This window comes from Lissotriton helveticus, chromosome 2_1 (assembly GCF_964261635.1).
Source record: "Lissotriton helveticus chromosome 2_1, aLisHel1.1, whole genome shotgun sequence".
In the NCBI taxonomy this organism is placed as follows: domain Eukaryota; kingdom Metazoa; phylum Chordata; class Amphibia; order Caudata; family Salamandridae; genus Lissotriton; species Lissotriton helveticus.
The window spans coordinates 1,760,585,221-1,760,607,910 of NC_136059.1; the positions used below are offsets into that span (position 1 = coordinate 1,760,585,221).

The 22,690-nt window shown below is 47.5% G+C and overlaps 1 protein-coding gene across 4 annotated transcripts in view; it reads right to left on the bottom strand.

Annotated features, from left to right (window-relative positions):
• Positions 1-19,937, bottom strand: part of LOC144818885 (RNA exonuclease 1 homolog) — a 1,142,074-nt gene extending 1,122,137 nt beyond the window's left edge. For 3 of the 4 annotated variants that reach the window (XR_013607172.1, XR_013607173.1, XM_078676715.1), the window contains exon 1: positions 19,699-19,937. Coding sequence is in view for 2 of the 4 variants with exons in the window: in XM_078676715.1 (XP_078532841.1) it covers positions 19,699-19,834 (136 nt within the window). In the remaining 2 variants the exon portion in view is untranslated. The remainder of the gene's footprint in view (positions 1-19,698) is intronic. The other variant, XM_078676714.1, reaches the window with a different exon arrangement.
• Between the last annotated feature and the right edge of the window lie 2,753 nt (positions 19,938-22,690).

Below are 22,690 nucleotides of genomic sequence, written 5' to 3' on the forward strand. Positions count from 1 at the left end.
CGGCCCTAAACTCCGCGGCCCTAAACTCCGCGGCCCTAAACTCCGCGGCCCTAAACTCCGCGGCCCTAAACTCCGCGGCCCTAAACTCCGCGGCCCTAAACTCCGCGGCCCTAAACTCCGCGGCCCTAAACTCCGCGGCCCTAAACTCCGCGGCCCTAAACTCCGCGGCCCTAAACTCCGCGGCCCTAAACTCCGCGGCCCTAAACTCCGCGGCCCTAAACTCCGCGGCCCTAAACTCCGCTCCACTGACACTACTCCACGCCACTACACTCTACAACACTACTCCAATCTATGCCATTCCACAACACTACTCAACTCCCTCTATGCCAGGCCATTTTACTCCACTCTATTCTAACACACTACTGCACTCTATGGCAATCTACTCTGCTCTACTCTAAAACACTCTACTCCAGCCAACACTCTACGCTACTACACTCAACACCACAACATTGTTAATGCAGCACAATTTATAAAAATCATAATACACAACACATTTGTGAACTAAAGCATGAAAAACTGAAAGTACACTTTGCAAACCTGAGACACAGTGACGCGACAGTGAGACAAGTGTAGAAGCACAGAAATAAGCGTGCTTTAAGACGCGAGATGAAGAAAACACATATTGGAGACAATACCAATATATATATATATAAATGAAGTTGCACTAATACATTTTAATTTTGATGTTAAGTGAAGTGGCCGAATGTTTCAAATGCTTTCTGCTGAGAATGCACCAGTTAAAAAAAGTCAGTGCAAAAACGCGTAGAAGTGAAGTACAAGCTTGAAACTTCACATGGTGAAATTAGAGCTTCTATAGTACAATCTAAAAATGTTATAAAAAGAAACATCAAAAGGAGGGATAACAGCATCCGGATTTTAACTACTGGAGATCTGGATAATATGCTGGTCGATTTCTAAATTATCTTTTGCTTTTGTACTGCCTGGTTCTTGCTACAGTCGGTAACCGAGGGACTGAATCTTCTTTGCCGAACCATTTCTACATTTTGTTTCCTAGTTCACGGTAATGGACTCACCCTTTAATGGGCTTTAAATGTGAACACTTTTTCAATCTTCGTAGGGCTTGAGATGTTAGGCAACTATCGTTCCGCCTTAATGGTTGCATGTATGACTTTCACACTATAGTTGATTCTGATTATAACCATCCAAGAAATCCTGCTTAAATGTTTTGCATTGATCTGCAAGCTGTGATATTCTAAACTGCCCTTCAAGAAACTTTTTGGGGCAGTGAATTTTGGACCTTTTATACAATAACCTAATTAATCAATAATCGGTCTGATTCTATTATTGAGTCCCATCAATTCTTCCATACAAACTGCGCTGGGTTCTAATGACTTAGGGCGAGATGTAGGTGGGCCAATACCGGTCGGTAACGGCCGAAATTACCGAATTTCTGCCGTTACCGACCAGCATTGGGCATTTGGGATGTAGGTGGCCTAAATTGCAAATTCGGTAATTTACCGATTCGGTATTTTAAGGAATCGGTAAATTACCGATTCCTTAAAATACCAAATCGGTACATTACCGAATTAGCAATTTAGGGAGCACTCAAATGAGTGCTTTTCCAATTTTAGGATTCGTTCTTTACCACCAACTATAAGTTGGTGGTAAATAAGGAATACCTTTAAAAATGCAAATCTGTGCATTTTCAACTGTGCCAAGTGGCAGACATACAGGCCCAAAGTGACACCCTTGAATATTTCCCCCCATTTTTCCGAATCGGTATTTACCGATTCGGTAATTGCCATTCATTCCTATGGGCCTCCAGGCCCATAGGAATGAATGGCAATTACCGAATCGGTAAATACCGAATCTTACAGATTCCGTAATTTTTAGCGAAAATGTATCTACATCCCATTTACCTATTCTTAAATACTGAATTGGTAAAATTCGGTATTTAAGAATAGGTAAATTGGGATTATCTACATCTGGCCCTAAATGTGTTGTAGGGAGAATCAGTGAGCTTTGACAGAACATCAGGAGTTACTTTTTTTGTTTTGCATAGCTGTTGTACAGCTTTTAGTCTGTATAATCCTAACTCGACTTAACTTCTTTAAGAGGTCTGGTCTTCCTGCTGCTATCCTTTATTTCTATTTCTACAGCATGGTTTTGAGAGTGGGGTATTTTAATTTGATCTCAAATTTGTGAGTTGGCCGTCAATTAATGATCCTCATTGGACAGCTAACCTGGAGTACCACTTCTCCTATCGGCGAACAAAGATTCGTTGGAGAATCATTGCCTCTGTGGTAAATGGAAAAGCTTCAGATTGTCTAAACGTAACAGGCCCAGTATGGTTAGAAGAGTAAGGAGAGAGTGTATGATAAATAATTTTACCACACTTTACGCTGCAACACTGTACTCCACTCTACACCACCAAACTCTACAGCCTTCCACTCTAATCTCTCCACGACACCCCATAACACTTTCGCTACTCCATGACACTCCTTCACTCCTCTACATGCCACTCAACTCTACTGTGTGCCACTCCATCACACTCCACTCTACTCCACTTCACGAAACTCCTCTCCACTCTATGTCGAGACCTATTGGCTTTGTCGAGGTTTGTTTAACATTGTTACTCTTCGAAGCGGAAGTCTGAGACACACATGGGTACACATTTCAAGATTTTAAAACAATACTTTGAGTACAAAAATGGAAGACGTGTATTCAAGTCGTGTAGCTGCAAGGTATTTTCAAGTGAGGGGAATAAAAAAAAAAAAAGACATTTGGACAGCAGAAATCATACTACCCTCTAACAAAAGATTAGGGTTTCTTGCTTTGGACGAAGACTAAATACTACGGCAGGTGCTCGCTCTATCCCTGTAGACTTGTGTGCAAGCCCTGTTCTAGCAGTTGGGCCAGGCCCACCCAAACAGGTCCTCTGGCCCACCCAGTCACTGAGAAAGGACCTGATAAGTGCTTTGTTCAAGTCAAAGTCAGAACACTGATGTTTTTTCACTATGTTTACTATACTCATCAGTCAGGGGTCATTAACGCCTTAACCGCAGCGGCAATTCCGCCGCTGTGCGGGGGTTCTAAAGAGTGGGCGGGCTGCGATGGCAGTTGGCCGTTCGCAGCACCAGGGAGGAAGTGCTCCCGTCGGCAAAAAGGAACTTCTAGAACCAGTGGCGGCTCCTCCGCTAAGGCATAGGAGAGTCACCTCACTGCTTTTTAGCAGTGAAATAAAGAGAAACAAGCATTTACAATGCAATAGGTCTCGCATTATTAAAGTTTGAGCTATTGGCATTGTAAATGACAATGCCTTTTATTCATTTGCAACAAGGGGTGGTGATGGACAGAGTCTCTGAATTAAGCAGAGTACTCTCACCCAGTCAAGAGATCAGGGCTAGATCCAACACCGTTTTTTAGCTCATTGCACCATCCCAGTTTCAGAACCTGGCTGTATGCAAATTAGTCTGTCCCTGGCCCATTGCATCATGGGAACAGGGCAGACCAGACTACAAAAGCCAATTCTTACACTGGGAAGGAAACAAGCTTCCGGGGACCGGTTTCTGCCATTTCAGGCGTCTTCGGCCCGGCTTGCTTGAATCCTGATGGTGCAATGAGCAAGGGACTCACATCTGAGTATACCCTTCCACGCTTAGGGTGGACAAAATTATTTACAACAAGGGGTGGTGATGGACAGAGTCTCTGAATTAAGCAGAGTACTCTCACCCAGTCAAGAGATCAGGGCTAGATCCAACACCGTTTTTTAGCTCATTGCACCATCCCAGTTTCAGAACCTGGCTGTATGCAAATTAGTCTGTCCCTGGCCCATTGCATCATGGGAACAGGGCAGACCAGACTACAAAAGCCAATTCTTACACTGGGAAGGAAACAAGCTTCCGGGGACCGGTTTCTGCCATTTCAGGCGTCTTCGGCCCGGCTTGCTTGAATCCTGATGGTGCAATGAGCAAGGGACTCACATCTGAGTATACCCTTCCACGCTTAGGGTGGACAAAATTATTTACAACAAGGGGTGGTGATGGACAGAGTCTCTGAATTAAGCAGAGTACTCTCACCCAGTCAAGAGATCAGGGCTAGATCCAACACCGTTTTTTAGCTCATTGCACCATCCCAGTTTCAGAACCTGGCTGTATGCAAATTAGTCTGTCCCTGGCCCATTGCATCATGGGAACAGGGCAGACCAGACTACAAAAGCCAATTCTTACACTGGGAAGGAAACAAGCTTGCGGGGACCGGTTTCTGCCATTTCAGGCGTCTTCGGCCCGGCTTGCTTGAATCCTGATGGTGCAATGAGCAAGGGACTCACATCTGAGTATACCCTTCCACGCTTAGGGTGGACAAAATTATTTACAACAAGGGGTGGTGATGGACAGAGTCTCTGAATTAAGCAGAGTACTCTCACCCAGTCAAGAGATCAGGGCTAGATCCAACACCGTTTTTTAGCTCATTGCACCATCCCAGTTTCAGAACCTGGCTGTATGCAAATTAGTCTGTCCCTGGCCCATTGCATCATGGGAACAGGGCAGACCAGACTACAAAAGCCAATTCTTACACTGGGAAGGAAACAAGCTTCCGGGGACCGGTTTCTGCCATTTCAGGCGTCTTCGGCCCGGCTTGCTTGAATCCTGATGGTGCAATGAGCAAGGGACTCACATCTGAGTATACCCTTCCACGCTTAGGGTGGACAAAATTATTTACAACAAGGGGTGGTGATGGACAGAGTCTCTGAATTAAGCAGAGTACTCTCACCCAGTCAAGAGATCAGGGCTAGATCCAACACCGTTTTTTAGCTCATTGCACCATCCCAGTTTCAGAACCTGGCTGTATGCAAATTAGTCTCTCCCTGGCCCATTGCATCATGGGAACAGGGCAGACCAGACTACAAAAGCCAATTCTTACACTGGGAAGTTAACAAGCTTCCGGGGACCGGTTTCTGCCATTTCAGGCGTCTTCGGCCCGGCTTGCTTGAATCCTGATGGTGCAATGAGCAAGGGACTCACATCTGAGTATACCCTTCCACGCTTAGGGTGGACAAAATTATTTACAACAAGGGGTGGTGATGGACAGAGTCTCTGAATTAAGCAGAGTACTCTCACCCAGTCAAGAGATCAGGGCTAGATCCAACACCGTTTTTTAGCTCATTGCACCATCCCAGTTTCAGAACCTGGCTGTATGCAAATTAGTCTGTCCCTGGCCCATTGCATCATGGGCGGAGAATCAGAAATGCCTGTCTTATGCAAGTGTAAATAATTTTGTCCACCCTAAGCGTGGAAGGGTATACTCAGATGTGAGTCCCTTGCTCATTGCACCATCAGGATTCAAGCAAGCCGGGCCGAAGAGGCTGAAATGCCAGAAACCGGTCCCCGGTAGCTTGTCTCCTTTCTGGTGAAGAATTGGCTTGGTAGTTTGGTCTGCCCTGTTCCCATGATGCACTGGGCCAGGGACAGACTAATTTGCATATAGCCAGGTTCTGAGCTGGGATGGGGCAGTGAGATAAATAACGGTGATGGATCAAGCCCTGATCTTTGGACTGGGTAAGAGTGGTCTGCTTAATTCAGACACTCTGTTCATCACCACCCCCTTTTCTGTATCGTTTTTGGCCACTATAGGTGTGGCAGGGTATACTCAGACATGAGTCCCTTTCTCACTGCTCCATCAGGATTCAAGCAAGCCGGGCCGAAGAGGCTGAAATGCCAGAAACCGGTCCCCGGTAGCTTGTCTCCTTTCTGGTGAAGAATTGGCTTGGTAGTTTGGTCTGCCCTGTTCCCATGATGCACTGGGCCAGGGACAGACTAATTTGCATATAGCCAGGTTCTGAGCTGGGATGGGGCAGTGAGATAAATAACGGTGATGGATCAAGCCCTGATCTTTGGACTGGGTAAGAGTGGTCTGCTTAATTCAGACACTCTGTTCATCACCACCCCCTTTTCTGTATCGTTTTTGGCCACTATAGGTGTGGCAGGGTATACTCAGACATGAGTCCCTTTCTCACTGCTCCATCAGGATTCAAGCAAGCCGGGCCGAAGAGGCTGAAATGCCAGAAACCGGTCCCCGGTAGCTTGTCTCCTTTCTGGTGAAGAATTGGCTTGGTAGTTTGGTCTGCCCTGTTCCCATGATGCACTGGGCCAGGGACAGACTAATTCGCATATAGCCAGGTTCTGAGCTGGGATGGGGCAGTGAGATAAATAACGGTGATGGATCAAGCCCTGATCTTTGGACTGGGTAAGAGTGGTCTGCTTAATTCAGACACTCTGTTCATCACCACCCCCTTTTCTGTATCGTTTTTGGCCACTATAGGTGTGGCAGGGTATACTCAGACATGAGTCCCTTTCTCACTGCTCCATCAGGATTCAAGCAAGCCGGGCCGAAGAGGCTGAAATGCCAGAAACCGGTCCCCGGTAGCTTGTCTCCTTTCTGGTGAAGAATTGGCTTGGTAGTTTGGTCTGCCCTGTTCCCATGATGCACTGGGCCAGGGACAGACTAATTTGCATATAGCCAGGTTCTGAGCTGGGATGGGGCAGTGAGATAAATAACGGTGATGGATCAAGCCCTGATCTTTGGACTGGGTAAGAGTGGTCTGCTTAATTCAGACACTCTGTTCATCACCACCCCCTTTTCTGTATCGTTTTTGGCCACTATAGGTGTGGCAGGGTATACTCAGACATGAGTCCCTTTCTCACTGCTCCATCAGGATTCAAGCAAGCCGGGCCGAAGAGGCTGAAATGCCAGAAACCGGTCCCCGGTAGCTTGTCTCCTTTCTGGTGAAGAATTGGCTTGGTAGTTTGGTCTGCCCTGTTCCCATGATGCACTGGGCCAGGGACAGACTAATTTGCATATAGCCAGGTTCTGAGCTGGGATGGGGCAGTGAGATAAATAACGGTGATGGATCATGCCCTGATCTTTGGACTGGGTAAGAGTGGTCTGCTTAATTCAGACACTCTGTTCATCACCACCCCCTTTTCTGTATCGTTTTTGGCCACTATAGGTGTGGCAGGGTATACTCAGACATGAGTCCCTTTCTCACTGCTCCATCAGGATTCAAGCAAGCCGGGCCGAAGAGGCTGAAATGCCAGAAACCGGTCCCCGGTAGCTTGTCTCCTTTCTGGTGAAGAATTGGCTTGGTAGTTTGGTCTGCCCTGTTCCCATGATGCACTGGGCCAGGGACAGACTAATTTGCATATAGCCAGGTTCTGAGCTGGGATGGGGCAGTGAGATAAATAACGGTGATGGATCAAGCCCTGATCTTTGGACTGGGTAAGAGTGGTCTGCTTAATTCAGACACTCTGTTCATCACAACCCCCTTTTCTGTATCGTTTTATTCATTTGCATCAGCGCGTAAACAAGCACTTTGTACTTCTAGTCCATGCTTATGAGAAGCAAGGCTGGCAGTCTCTTTTACTGCCAGCCTTGCTCATAGTAAGTAAGGACTATACCTTCAAAGTGCGTGTTTATGCACCGATTGCAGGTTTTAAAAACAAAATGAATAAAAAGGCATTGTCATTATGTTATTTTGCTGTTATTTTGTAGATGACACGCAGCGTGAAGACTAAGCCTTGCTGCTTATCTATGGTGCATATCCAAATACCGGAATGATGCGAGTACAATATATCACTATATTACGCTATGCATAATACTGCACCATAGTCTAACAGACTGCACAATCTTCCATTAATCTGATCATACGAGTTCACAGTCCCGTCTGGGATTTATTTTGAACAAGGGTAGCATATAGAGTATATTTCTCTCTTTTTGATAATATGAGCATAATGTTTGACTGAGATATGTCTCCTTTTGAATCTAAAGTGAGGCTTGAAACGAAGCATGACTAAAGTTTGGTCTAGTTATAAACCCATTGATAGGGATCCATATGAAAGAATGAGCTCCCAATCAATGGAGGCATCTTTACCCTGACATTTTAGGGATATTGCAGACACTATAGACGAGTGAATAATGAGACTATTGTAATGATGTTGGTGAGAATGAACCGTTGATATTGGTTAAACATATATATTGACTGTATGTTTTTGTCTAATGTTATTTAATTACAGATTGGGCTCCGGTTGAGCTACTAGGAGCTTTTTACGACACGGTATGAAACCGTAAGTTTTTTAATAAGAAAAAAACTTCAAAATTTTTGATTTTCTTTTCACATTTATATCCTCACGGCGCGGACGTGCCTTAGCGAGCATGGACCCCCGGGGGATTACACTTAATTGGTCCTGATGAAAGCTGCGCCGAAAAGGGCATATTGACAGCAGAAACATGTTGACCTCGTTTTTTAGGAAACAGTAATTTTTACATTAAACATCACAGTCTCCCCACCTGTTTTTAACGTGACCAACAGACCTACGAATAAAGTTTTTTTGAGGCACTGTTGGGCTCTTAACTTTTGCACTCAACTCACAGAGCACACACCACCGACATCACAATTAACCTGCTCCGCTGCAATCGCAGGCGTTGAAGAACACGGGGGAGACATTCGGTCTCCCTCGTGGGAACCCCATGATGAAACATGTCATCACTAGGGTGAGTGAGGGTTCTTTTTACAAATAGAATTATTCCTCTTACCAATAGAGTTGTCTTTTTCTGTTTATTTGTTTTCTCACTGGCACACAGTAATTGGACTGATAGTCACTCTTTTGTTGTTGATATATTGTCATTTTAAATGCCAATAGATCGATTTCATGTGAAGCCAGAACACATTTTAAAGTAAACAAACGCTGACAAAATGTGGAAGGGAGTGGCTGCAGTTGTGGTCTTGTCCTAACTCTTCCTAACTAAACTGGGTGGTCCTGTAGACGTTTTTTATTTTCCACTTTCTCTAGCTTACTGACAGCGTCAAATGCATGCGTTGGTAAATGTGACTCGTTGACATCTACAACATTATTGCATCTGCTCACGCTAGCGATTTTTCTAATGTGCAGAAGATCTGATTTACCACCCTTCGTTTGCCATGACGATTGGAAACGGTTTTGAAAACTATTTCTTGGGAACAATTTAAGTTCGTGGGCTCGTCACTTACCTACCTCCCAAGCACAAATATTATCAATGCCTTGTAGCAGCAGGACAGCATGAGGTAATGTCTCCCCAGGTGCAAAAGGAAATGCTCTACAAGGCCAATCGAATATAGGAGCCAGCTAAAGAATGTCTTAATTCTTCGTAATTAGTTTCCCAGCGTGTCTTTCACCTAATGGTTATATACATCACAGGATAAACGCCCAAACTGCAGTCATATCAGTGAAACACAACTCAGATACAGGGCTCGACAAATCTAAAAAATCTTACTTGACCTGCAGGTCGAGTGAGTAGACTTTTCTACTCGACCTAACAGCAATGCACTCGACCCACAAATTGATAGTTGTTACTCAAATTCAGCAGGATTAGGAGGCGCGTCGTGGTGCCCCCTGACGTGGAAGCCTGCAGAAAGGCATGGGTGAGAGGAGACCCTCCCACCCAGCTGCTACATAAAGCTGTCTGCTGTAGCACCTCTAGGCAAGAATGAAGCAGGAACAGGACAGAAACTGACCCTACATTTTAAAGGGTGTAACTGTATCCCTTCCCCTTCTCACAGGAGCCTTGTCCACCTCCAGGGACGCCAGGGATGTGTCTACCTTCCTGAATGACGGGATCTGCTGTCTCCGTACAGCAAAGCACAGTAGACACTCCACCATTCACCCTAATGCACACAAACACCAGGGCTCACACACACTCTGACAGTGCCCCCTTCAACCTGTCCAGCGCACATTAACCACGCTGTACAGGGGAAGCTGACCTTCTGTTAACAGGCGGGCTCTATAGATTGCATATCATAGTTCAATGCAACAGAACTTACAGCGGGCGAGACTCCATGGGGGAGGCTCGGCACAGCAGAGGTCCAAATACCAGAACGTAAAAAAACCTGAGAGTTTTGACTGTTGGTAAATCTAAAAGCAAATGATGGTAATCCTGAAGTCTGAAACCTGCTGCCCAGCCTGAAGGCAAATCTCTATTGAGCATCAAAGCACAGCCTCGCGGCCTCTGCGTGTCAATTTCACTCAAGCTTTTCGTGCTGCCCATCTCTGCCCGCCTATCACAGCGCTTGTCAGTGTCATCCTCTCACTCAGCCCTCCGGTGTCACCCCCTTACAAACTCCTCTGCACACTGCCACAACATGTCAACCTGTGGCCCTGTACACGTGTGCCAGTTCTTCACACTGCCCAGCAGAGTCAGCCTCTCACCAACCCACGAGTGTCAGCTAATCACAAAAGGAGTGACACATTAGAGTTCTCACATTCCCATCCAGACACTGGCTTCTCTGCTGAGATTTGCAACAAAGTTGGTGGTTGCTACAGCAGCATTTGTAGAAAGCAACGTCACACCAAGAACCTATCACGTGGCCCCACAGGTCAATCCCCGTGTACCATTTCATCTTGTGTTTGTGAGATTTTCGCTTTGTTTCTGGGGGCTGCCTGGCTAACAGGGAGTCTCGGAGCTCAGTGAGGATGTGTCAATAGCTAGGCCTCCCCCGCGTGCATCCTCGAGCACCTGCCCTCCAGTTCTCTGTCTCTTTGCCCCCGCCCCCCTCTTCGACTTGATCATCTTGATCTGCAGCTGTCACAGGGCAAGTCTGCAGGATGTCAGGAGTTGACATCCCAGCGCCTCCCCCAGAGGAGGCTGTCACATGTCCACCTCTGAATCTCCTTTGGACTGACCACAGCTGCGTTCACTTTACCTACAACAAGCCCAAACCCAACAACCACCCCCAACCAACTCTGCAAAGAAACTGGAACAAAATCACCATCGACCAGATCTCCTCATCGCTTCTTCTAAACCCCCCAGCCCACTCCTCAAACCCCGACCAAGCCGCCACCAACCTCACCCTATGGCTATCCAACAGCGCCGACATCCTAGCACCACTGAAAAAACAACAAAGCAAACTTGGCAGCAAGAAGGCCTCATGGTTCAACGATGATCTTAAGAAATCCAAGAAACTCTGCCGCTCCCTTGAGAAGGCCTGGAAAAAAGACCCAACCACCAGCACCAAGGACGCCTTCAAAAACGCCACCCGCATACACCATCAACTGATCCGAAAGGCCAAGAAAACCGCCTTCAAGGAACGACTAGATAACAACGCCCACAACAGCAAGGAACTTTTCAACATCGTCAAGGAATTTACCAATCCCTCGGCCAACTCTAACGACATCACCCCCTCTCAAGCCCTCTGCGACTCCCTAGCCTCATTCTTCCACAACAAAATTGCAGACATCCACAACAGCTTCGACAACCAACCCGGAGACCAACCCACCCAACCATCTGCTGGACCTTCACCCCCCTCTAACATCCTTAATGACTGGAACTCAATCTCCACTGAGGACACCATCCGCCTGATGAACTCCATCCACTCAGGATCCCCCACAGACCCATGCCCTCACCACATCTTCAACAAAGCAGACTCCATCATAGCACCGCACCTCCGAGTCGTCATCAACTGCTCCTTCAAATCCGCCACCTTCCCGGAAAGCTGGAAACACGCTGAACTCTGCGCCCTTCTGAAAAAACCCACAGCGGACCCCACCGAACTCAAAAATTACCGCCCCATCTCGCTCCTTCCATTCCCGGCCAAAGTCATCGAGGAAGCTGTCAACAACCAGCTCGCCGCCTTCCTCGAAGCCAACAAATCCCTTGACTCCTCACAGTCCGGCTTCCGAGCAAAACACAGCACTGAGACCGCCCTCATCGCAGCAACAGACGACATTCGAACTCTACTGGACAATGGAGACACAGTCGCCCTCATCCTCCTCGACCTCTCCGCAGCCTTTGACACAGTCTGCCATAGCACCCTTCTACAGCGCCTCAGAAACATCGGAATCCAAGGAAAAGCACTAGAATGGATCACCTCGTTCCTCACCGGAAGAACCCAGAAAGTCCGCCTCCCACCATTCAAGTCAGAGGCCACTGAAGTCATCTGCGGCGTACCACAAGGATCTTCACTCAGCCCCACCCTTTTCAACGTATACATGAGCCCCCTCGCGGCCATCGCCCGTCAACACAACCTCAACATCATCTCCTACGCGGATGACACTCAACTGATCCTATCACTCACCAATGACCCTAGCACCGCCAAAACTAACCTACACGAAGGAATGAAAGAAGTAGCCGAATGGATGAAACACAGCCGTCTGAAACTGAACTCTGATAAAACAGAAGTCCTCATCTTAGGCACCTCCCCCTCCGCATGGGACGACTCCTGGTGGCCAGAAGCCCTTGGAAAAGCACCCATCCCGACAGACCACGCACGGAACCTGGGCGTCATCCTGGATTCCTCACTTTCAATGAACAGACAAGTCAACGCCGTCTCCTCATCCTGCTTCAACATTCTTCGCATGCTCAAAAAAACATTTCGTTGGATCCCCACCGAAACTAGGAAAACGGTCACCCACGCTCTGGTCACGAGCCGACTGGACTATGGAAACACCCTCTACGCCGGGACTACCACTAAACTCCAGAAAAAACTCCAACGAATCCAAAACGCCTCAGCCAGGCTCATATTAGACATCCCGCGTAAAGAACATCTCTGGTCACCTGAAAAACCTCCACTGGCTTCCCGTCAATAAGAGGATCACTTTCCGGCTCCTAACCCACGCACACAAAGCACTCTACGAAACCGGACCAGAATGCCTCAACACACGACTGTCCTTCTACACCCCCTCCCGCCAGCTTCGATCTTCCAACCAAGCCCTTGCCACTGTACCTCGCATCAACAAGACCACCATGGGAGGTAGATCCTTCTCCTACCTTGCAGCTAAAACCTGGAACGCACTTCCCACTTACCTTCGCCTTACCCAGAACCACCTAGCATTCAGAAAGCAACTTAAAACGTGGATATTTGACAAGTAACTCCCCACCCCTCCTTAAGCGCCTTGAGACCCTCTGGGTATGTAGTGCGCTATATAAATCCTTTGACTTGACTTGACTTGACCTCTCACCTGCACTCGCACGCGTGTTCAACAGCGCAGCTCAGACATGCAGACAGCCGGGTGGCTCCCGTTCAGCCTCGCTCCTTTTTCTTATGTTCATGGTCTTCATTCTCATCTTCATTCATCGCGGTTTCGCCCACTTCTCTGTGGCGTACTGCTGCACTTTAAACAGCACAGCGCGGGGGCAGGGCAGTCATTGGTAGCGCTTTCGCGCGCTACGTGATTGACGGCCCTGGGACCCACAGAAACAATAGGCAGCGCACCACACCAGTAAGTTAGGTGGTGCGTGCATGCTGCCCCCTAGAGCCTTCACCGCGCACCGCACCACCACCACTATGCTAGGTGGTGCGTGCAGAATGCCGTCGTTGCCGCCGCCGTGATGCTGCCCCCTAGAGCCTTCACCTGCTACTGCAGTGCCAGATAGCACTCGCCAGGCCGGTCAAGTAGGCTTTGAAACTGACTCGCCCTTCATGAAATTCACTCGCATTTGCGAGCGGTCGAGTACATTTGTCGACCCCTGAGATATCCCCATGGTTGAGCATCTCCGCCCCCTGTACAACAGTACTGAACATAATAAACCTTACAAGAGAAGACAGTCAGGACAATGCACATACATCCAACAGAACTACGAGGCACCCAATAGGGGGACCTCATTGAGGTCACTACAGTGCTTTACTCCTCATAAAACAATACAACTCTCTAAGGTAACATATTAAACAAATATCCCATAGTAAAGGGATACTGTGGACCCCACCGAGGCACCGTAGTCTGTTACCTGATGCGCATACCTCAAGTCGGGCATTGCTTTCCACCGCGCTATACCTTCACACAGCCCTGTCAACGCCTGTTCCCATGTACACACTGCAAATTACACGCAAAATGCCACCTACACACGACGCTGCGCGCACTCTCACCCGCAAACCACTTTCGTAGGCCTACTCTCACCTGTCCACATATGGTAAGTTGTGTATTTTCTTAGTTCCTCAGTGTGGGTACGACTGTGGGAACAAACAAGAGTATACCAATGCAGAGCCTGCTGCATTTTGGACTATATCATGTACAGAAATATCTGGAAATAGGGGTAACTTTCTATTGTGTGGAGATTGCTTTCATGACTTGCCAACTTCTTTACACAATCTGCTTTAGTGTTAGAGAGTTTACTTCAAGACCTACACACAGATGTACTCTGATATGCAAATCCATTGAACCAGTCCATACCATTCAGGCACTCATGGTGACTCTTGGTAACAAGTACATGTATATAGCGCTTGCTGCCCTTGACGAGGCGTTGGAAGCGCTTTATGGAGGATCGCACCGTACTCCGGATCAAGGGTAGTGTTTTTCCAGCGGGTAGTTCTGTACAAAGCCTTCCAGCACCGTTGGAGGAGACAAAGTTTTTATCAATCAGCGTATGATGGTTATGTATATAGATTACAGGTCGCCCTTGTAATACCACTGCCGGGGTAGTACTTAGGAGAGGCTATTAGCGCGTCTCCTGAGAGCACTATCGTGCCACGATAAAACCCTCTTTAAGGGTCTGCTTCTCGGCTTAGACAGGAGCAGGGCTCGTGCGAGCCCAGTCTCCCGTGCTTCGCAGGCCAGGTTCCGTGGTGTACCGTTCGGGTTAGAAGGCTGGGGGTCCCCCATGGGAACCGAGGCCCGCGTGGTGCACATGGCGGTCTATTAAAGCGCTGAAAGTATATGCCTCCGGGGAAGATGCAGATGTGAGGGGCCCACAGCGTCTTCCGCAAGGTTACCGGCAGCTGGAGGCCCCGGGACCATAGCGCTTGTAAAACACGCGCCTTTATAAATAAATCAGGTGCTACACTGGAGAATTGGACCAGGTTCCGCACATGCCGGCCTGGAGGTAACCCTGCAGAACACTGCACATTTCAGACCATGCGTGCAGGCTAGGTGATCCGTTTAATTGTTGAGCATTGCTTACACACTAATACATTTATTTAGAGGTACAGCCTCCTGATATACACCAAAAGGCGTATAGCATTTTAATTATTAAAGATATGTTCTGTATACACAGGAGAGGGTAATTAAAAGATAATCTGTTTATGCACAGAAATAGAAGTACTTTGAAATATGGAAGGTAACACATACACTAATAGCAATCTTTAAAAGTATAATCAATCCACCCATTTCTAGTGCGAGGTATTTAAAAGTATTGTCGACATTTTAACATGCAATACGATTATTATCAATGGATGTTTTTATAAGTCTCTATGCACGTTAAGAAAGTGATTGAAAAGTAGATTTTATTTACACCCAATAGAAGAGTTGTTTAAAAGTAGGATTTCTCTATATATATTTCTCTCTATATAAACAACAGCTTACTATACTCAGTAACAGGGTTCTTCAAAGGTAATGCCTGTTTAAACACATTAATAGAGCTACTCAAATTAAACTGTCTACGCCCACTAATACAGTTATTAAAACAAGGGCAGATGGCACTGTCTGACGGCTCTGACAACGCTTTGCTGGAACGTCAGTCTGAGTTGAAGGCTGCCTGCTTTCCCAACTCTCCCTACTTGCACTTCCCTCCTCTGTGCTCCCAGCCCCTCCCTGGCCTGTGAGTTTCACTGACCTGGCATGGAAGATGGCACGCTCTGTCTGGGGGTCCCGAAAGCGCGTGGAGGAATTTTGTTTGCAGAAAGCTTTCAGCATCGGAGACTTCCTAGTGTACGAGCCAGGTGCGGACCCCTCCCATGGCAGTGAGTGGGCCGAGACAGAGAAGGCGATGGTGGGTCCGCCAGCCGCTGAGCAATAAGCTTCTTAAATTAACTAGGTCAGGCGCAGCACTGAAAGCGATGGCACTATTGTAAAAAACAAACAAAAAAAACACGCCCGCGAATGGCATTGGAAAGGCCATCTCCACAAAAAAACAAGGAAGAAACTGCGCGCTGTAGGAGACATGCGCTGTGAAAGTAAAAGTGTGGGAGAGCGCGAGAAGAGACGCATGCATTCACAGCGCGTGTCGACGCATGCATTCACATCGCGTGTCTTCTAAAGGGCGCGGTCAGACCCATTGTCTGCAATGGGTTTATTAAGCTTGTGCACCTCTCCTGTCCCACTTCGCTCCCTAAACAGCGATAATAAGTATCGCTGGAGACAGCGCTTCGCGCTGCAACACCAAGAACTAACAAGGATTTACAATGCAATAGGTCTCACAGCATTAAAGTTTGAGCTATTGGCATTGTATATTACAATGGGTTGCATTAATTTATTATCAAACTCTGAATTGTTGTATAAAGATGATTTGCAAACTGTCAAATGTTGCTGAATAGTAAGCAACGTTGTGAATAATATTGTTTGCTAGTCATCCTTGGGTACCAGAGTACTTCACTTGAGGCAGAGGTATTATCTTTAGACTACAGGTGCCGGTGCCGCTTGCGCTAGAAACAGGGCCAGCTTTAGCAGTGGTGCTGCCCGGTGCGACATACTTTTTGGACACCCCCGCGTCCCTCTTCCCCCACCTCCTCCTCTGATTCCATCATTACCACCGTGTAAAAAGTGGACCTCAGCTTCCCTTAGGCCCTCTCTCACATACATTTCATTTGTTTTATAGTGCTGGTAAACGCTGGCTTTACGAATCAGCTCAGATATCCACCCAAACACCGATCTGTTCTTTGCAGCAGATTAACCCTCTGCACTACTTTATGGTGAGTCAAACCTGCTACTAGACAAACCTCTGATCTCTCTCTATCAGGAACATTAATCACAAGTTAGCATGACATTTTTATTGCTGCCTGAAACCTGGATTTACAAGGAACTCTGCAGCAGGTGCTTTTAAATTGCATGTTACTGTTTTAGTAAAGTTAGAGCTTCTTTGTAATGAAAAAAATATAAAAAAATCCGCTGAGTTTCATGGAAACAATTTAAAAAATAGAAAGTCAAAATGAATGAAGACCCCTAGAAAACTCCCACATGTTTAATCTCAGAGCACTTACGCCGAAAAAAACAACCACATGCATCAAATGCCAACAACATGCATATGAAATTCAGAAAACCGTTCTCAAGCAGTTAAGGTACTACAAAAACACTTAACATCAGTAGAACATATAAAGATCTAAATACTGAAAAACAGGTTGCCGTGAAATTCATATTCAGCCCTACACAGGCTGCCATGCTTCAGCTACTCGGTACTGATCCGCAGAGGGCCTTGAGCAACATACTGGGTAGTATAAGGATTCTCTCTAGAAATGTCCTAGGGGAGGAGAAGAAACATCTGAATACTGACATACGCTGACACTAATACAGAAATGCCCAGGGGTATGTATGGTTAGCAGATCAATACCATTATCAATGTGAATCAAGTTCAGGCTCTGGCAGTTCTAATTACTAAAACTATTGCAGTTTGTATGCATGAATGAAGTAGATTATATATTCAGATATCAGAACCTCGAGCAGATTTCTGCACGCGCACTCACTACTCTGCACTCACTACTCCGCACTCACTACTCCGCACTCACTACTCCGCACTCACTACTCCGCACTCACTACTCCGCACTCACTACTCCGCACTCACTACTCCGCACTCACTACTCCGCACTCACTACTCCGCACTCACTACTCCGCACTCACTACTCCGCACTCACAGCATTGAAAAACAAGGGTTTGCCATTATTGAAATAGTTCACTGAAATAACCTTTTCTTAGGCTTTGACATGTACTTTACTAAGAACCGGCATGTTAATAAATATATAAATACGTGCGACGGCAAGAAAGCAGCATTGAAAAACAAATCACTCTTACTGCCCCCGGAATTCCGCCGCGGTCGTACCGAAGTCAGGCAAGGTCGCCTGTGACGGGGGCGGAGCCGCGTCCGGACCGGAAGAGGAGGCAGGCGGAGGAAATGCGTTGAGCGGCCCGGGGCTCTTGTGAGCGGTGGAGAGCCCCGGGGCCAACAACAGGAGGTTGCGCACGTGTTGCGGGGCTCCCTTGACCAAGAGGGAGCCCCAGGAAAGGAGCTGCCAAGAGCCGCAGCATCAACTCTGCCTGCCCGTGCTGAGAGCGGAGTCCCCCAGATTGCCACAGTAAGTTTAAAAGGAGGGGGGGGCGGTGCACTCGTGTGTGTGCGCGCGCGCGTGTGTGTATGCGTGGGGGGGGTTCTGTATGTATGTGCATGCGTGTGCGCTTGTGTGTGTTTCTGTGCATGCGTGTGTTGTGTGGGAGCTACGCGCAGTGCTCGTACTTGTGCGCGTGCCAGTTTGGAATCGCCTGCGCGCGGCCAAGATTGTCTCCTGGAAATCAGACACGGCAACAAAAGGTTCTCGGCGGAGACGCGCTTCCGTGCGCTTAGCCGAGACCTAAAAAAGATTTTTATTCTCCTACTTCGCAGCTTTGCGTGATGGGGCAGGGACGGAGTTGTTGCCCCCTCCTAAGTGCGCAATGACTGCTTGGGTGGCCCGAAAACAGTCTGGCGCCCTTCGCATGTTCTCCATGAGGGCTCTCCATGTAAACTGCATTACAGCCTGCATGGAGAACATGTCCAGGCTCCCAGTCAGCATCTGATGGTCGACACAGCGCTCAGACCAATCCCAACGCTGCTAAGGCAGTGTTGTGATTGGCTGACTGGGAGCCTGGATGTGCTTCCTGTTCAGGTCAGTGAGGGAGGACTACGGAGGAGAGACACGGCAAGAAGGTTTGTTTTTATTTTATCTTTTGCTGCCTGCTTCTGCCGCGTCCCCCCTTCCTCTGTGCACAACCTCCCAACCTCCGATCCAGGCTTGCCGCCGCGGTCTAGAACACATTTTAAAGTGCATTGTTTGTATAATTAGTATTTTAGGTATGTACCGATGGATAAGGGGAGAAAATACTAGCTTTAGTTAATTTTCCTTACTTTTTTACTGGCTGAAACATTAAAATAGTCATCACATTGGTAAAATAAAAAAAAAGTCCAGGCGATAACCCTAGCTGGTCGCTCTCAGCAAAATGCGACATGGCGGTGTGTGTTGGGGCTAGAGTTGGGAGAGCCAACAATTTAATTGGGAGAGCCAAGCCAGAGCCAAAAAAAAGGGTCTCGATTGACTCTTAGAGCCCATGCACAAGCCGAACCCTAAACAGGTTTGCTATGTAAATAATACAACAAACATCACATAGAATATGATAAAGTCTCTTCAAAATTCAAAAAAGTGTATTTCTATAACACATGGAATCTGCTTTTTTTTCCCCAAATGTGTTGCTGTTTTTTAAAACATTTTTATCAATGAATGTACATTGCAAAAAAATGACAGTCACAGTGTGCAAAGAAGGTGGTGTTGAGCAAATTGCAAGTAACAAGTAACCAGTCTTCATCGTGCTACATGTCAAGGCTTAGGTGTTGTAACAGGGACCTCATTAAGCGTGAACTACTATTAGTATATGCTTGGAATCGAACCCAGGTACTTCTGTTGAAGCCTGTCCTGCTGGAAATCATAAGGGTTGTGCTACTGAGTATAGACATCAGCTCTTATCCTCAAATAACTCTCTAGACGCTCTATATGCCGGTTTGGAAGAAGATATGAAGTAAATCTGGGGCTTGTAGGCTACCTCCGGAAAATGACAAAAATTGGGCTCACATTGGCACACCCAAACTTACTCTCGGACTACACAGATGAGCATTCCTGAAACAAGTCCTGCTCGTGCGCCATAAATGTATCGAGTGTCTTCCGCCACTTACAGGCTCAAAAGATGAGACTACGTCACAGAAAAGCAGACCCCCGTGTTTGATACCCCTTACCCGGGGGTTCCGCCCCACTGTACTCACCCGCAGCTCTGGGCGCCTCTTCGCGTCTTTCCTCTACGCCACCATGGCCATAGTGGCAGTGCGGCCTCGGGCAGCGTAACGCACCACCTGAGAAGGGGCACTGCAGGCCCCGGAACAAGCCGGAGGAGCGCAGCATTCCTCTTCGCCCTCTCGGAGACGTCACTACGAAGCGCGGGGGCGGAGAAAGAACGCGTGACCCAGCGAAGACACCCAACGCCGGAGGCCTCTTCCTACGCGTCAATTTATCTCCTCGGGGAAAACAGAACCCTTCGGTGTTCCCTCGGTACCGCGCGACGTCCCTCTCCAGCCAATTAAAAAGCAGAACTTGGGACTGAACGTGCATTCCACCGAGGGATCTTTCATGGTGTAAGGGGTACACCAGACGACACTCGTAATATTAACGCTTTATTCTCGAAGTGACTACTTTCGTTGTTTTTTTTGCAAGAGGGACAGTTACAGGTTCATCCTGACCAGGGGTATCTTAATTCGGAGATTCCATTAGCAAGTGTGTTGTTTCAAAACCTACCTGCGTATTGAACAGATGATGAGTGTAGATCCATGAGTCACAGCTGACTTCTTACCAAAAAGAACACGTCGTCTCATGGGACTTGTAGTTTCTCTTTTAATATTATAATTATGGTCTCCATAGTACATGGATGGAAAGTAATGTTGACTAAAATAATATTCAAATTCAAAAGACTTTATTCGGTTGTTTCCTGTTAACCATAAAAGTTTCACATAAATATCATAGCAAATAAAAACAGCCTACACATATCCAAGTTCAGCTTAAAATCATCATAAACATGTTCACATTTCCTTTCATAATTTACATAATAATTGATTTTCATGAATAAAAGACATTAGTTAACAAGCATTTGCAATGCAATAGGTCTCGCAGCATTCAAGTTTGAGTTATTGGCATTGTATATGACAATGTGTTGCATGAATTCTTTTCCAAACTCTGTATTGGCTGGTGGTGTTTGTGCCCGGTGAAAGCGTGCACTGACGGATGGTGGTGTTTGTGCCCGGTGAAAGCGTGCACGAACAACTTATGGCGTCTGTGCCTGGTGAAAGTGTGCACTGACGGATGGTGGTGTTTGTGCCTGGTGAAAGGGTGCACTGGTGGCTGGTGGTGTTTGTGCCCGGTGAAAGCGTGCACTGACGGCTGTTGGTGTTTGTGCCTGGTGAAAGGGTGCACTGGCGGCTGTTGGTGTTTGTGCCCGGTGAAAGCGTGCACTGACGGCTGGTGGTGTTTGTGCCTGGTGAAAGCGTGCACTGATGACTTATGGTGTCTGTGCCTGTTGAAAGTGTGTACTGACGGCCGGTGGTGGGTATGCCTGATGAAACCATGTACTGATGGCTAGTGGTGTGTGTGTGCCTGTTGAAAGTGTGCACTGATGGCTGATGGTGTGTGTGCATGGTGGAAAAGCGTGCACTGACATGTTTAGAAGTAAAGTGCGCCATACTGCGATTGCTACAATAGTTAATTGTGGATGTGCTAACCATTGATGCGTGCACTGATGGCTGGTGGTGTGTGTGTGCTTGTAGAAAATGTGCACTGATGGCTAATGGTGTGTGTGCCTGGTGGAAGTGTGCACTGCCAGCTAGTGGCGTGTGTGCCCGGTGAAAGCGTGCATTGACGGCTGATGGGGTGTGCCTGGTGAAAGTGTGCACTGACGGTTGGTGGTGTGTGTGTGCGCCTGGTGAAAGCGTGCACCGACGTCTGGTTCTGTGTGCGTGTGGTGGAAGCGTGCATTGATCGCTGGTGTTGTTTAAATAGCAACATACTTGGGTCCAGCATATAGAGCACTCTTTTTAAACAGGCATTAAGAGTGAGACAGCACACAATGATCCAATGGTAATTACTAGTTGAAGGCAAATCGCATATAGAACATTAGGAACACTGCAATTCTTTACATTGATTCAGACGGTCCTTGCTGCATTCAGGACATTATCAAAAATCAGTCTGTTTCGTGAGAAGTAATACCTTACATCCTAAACAGCTGTTTTAACAGAATGTTCCCGACTTTAAAAAGAGAGATGACTAAAACATTGGCAGGGAGGCAGCATCCTGAATTTAGGTTGTATGAATGTTACTTTATTGTTTGACTGAAAGAAAAAAGCTCAACTATAATAAACTCCTAGCCAACGCTGCAACACCATTCTGCCAGCTAAGCAAGCCGAGTAAGAAGGGATGTGCGGACTTCACCCGAAGGTGTCAGAGCGAATTCACAATAGAAACAGAACTGATACATGAGAACATTACTAGTGAACAAAATACAAAGGCAAACGTTACATTACATGAGGCAAAAGTGACAATGATAACAAACCGTGCCTTACACAGTGTGTAAGGCACTTTTTGTTATCTTAGTCTAAGCCCGCCTGATTCTATGAAATGGCGGCGGGACGCGGGACAGGCCTTTATCCTTTTCTTTCACTTTCCGTTCCGCACTTCCGCCGCCGCGTATGCGCGTGCCGCGTGCGTGGGGGGCGTGGGCAGCAGGGCTGGCTGCTGCTGAGTGGTGGTGAGCAATGCCAGGCAGCCCCAGGGCACGCACAACATTATGCGGGCCAATAAGCAGTAAGCCCCTGTGCGTGGCATATGGGGCGCGGCAGGCGGCGCGCATAGCCAAAGAAGAAGACAAGAGAAGAACAACGAAAACTACGAACTTAACTGCCTTCCAAGTCCAAGACAAAGCAGCCAGGCGGCCAGGCCCGCCCACGCTGAGCTGCCCTGTCCGATTTCCGAATCCGAGTCCGAAGACCAAAGTAAGTCACTCAGAGTCTGTCACTCCGTCTCCGTCACCGACCGGCGGGGCAGGGCTGCTGCTGGCTGCCTGCCTCCAGGCCTGCTGCGTGCACTAATTAGTTGCTTTCCTGTCGCGCATTTGCCTGCTTCTTATTTATGTCCCAACTTGTCACTCGTGTTTGTCCCTCCTATAGAACATGCTTTCTCGCTTCTGTACTTCTTTGCTCCCGGGGCCGCACTCAG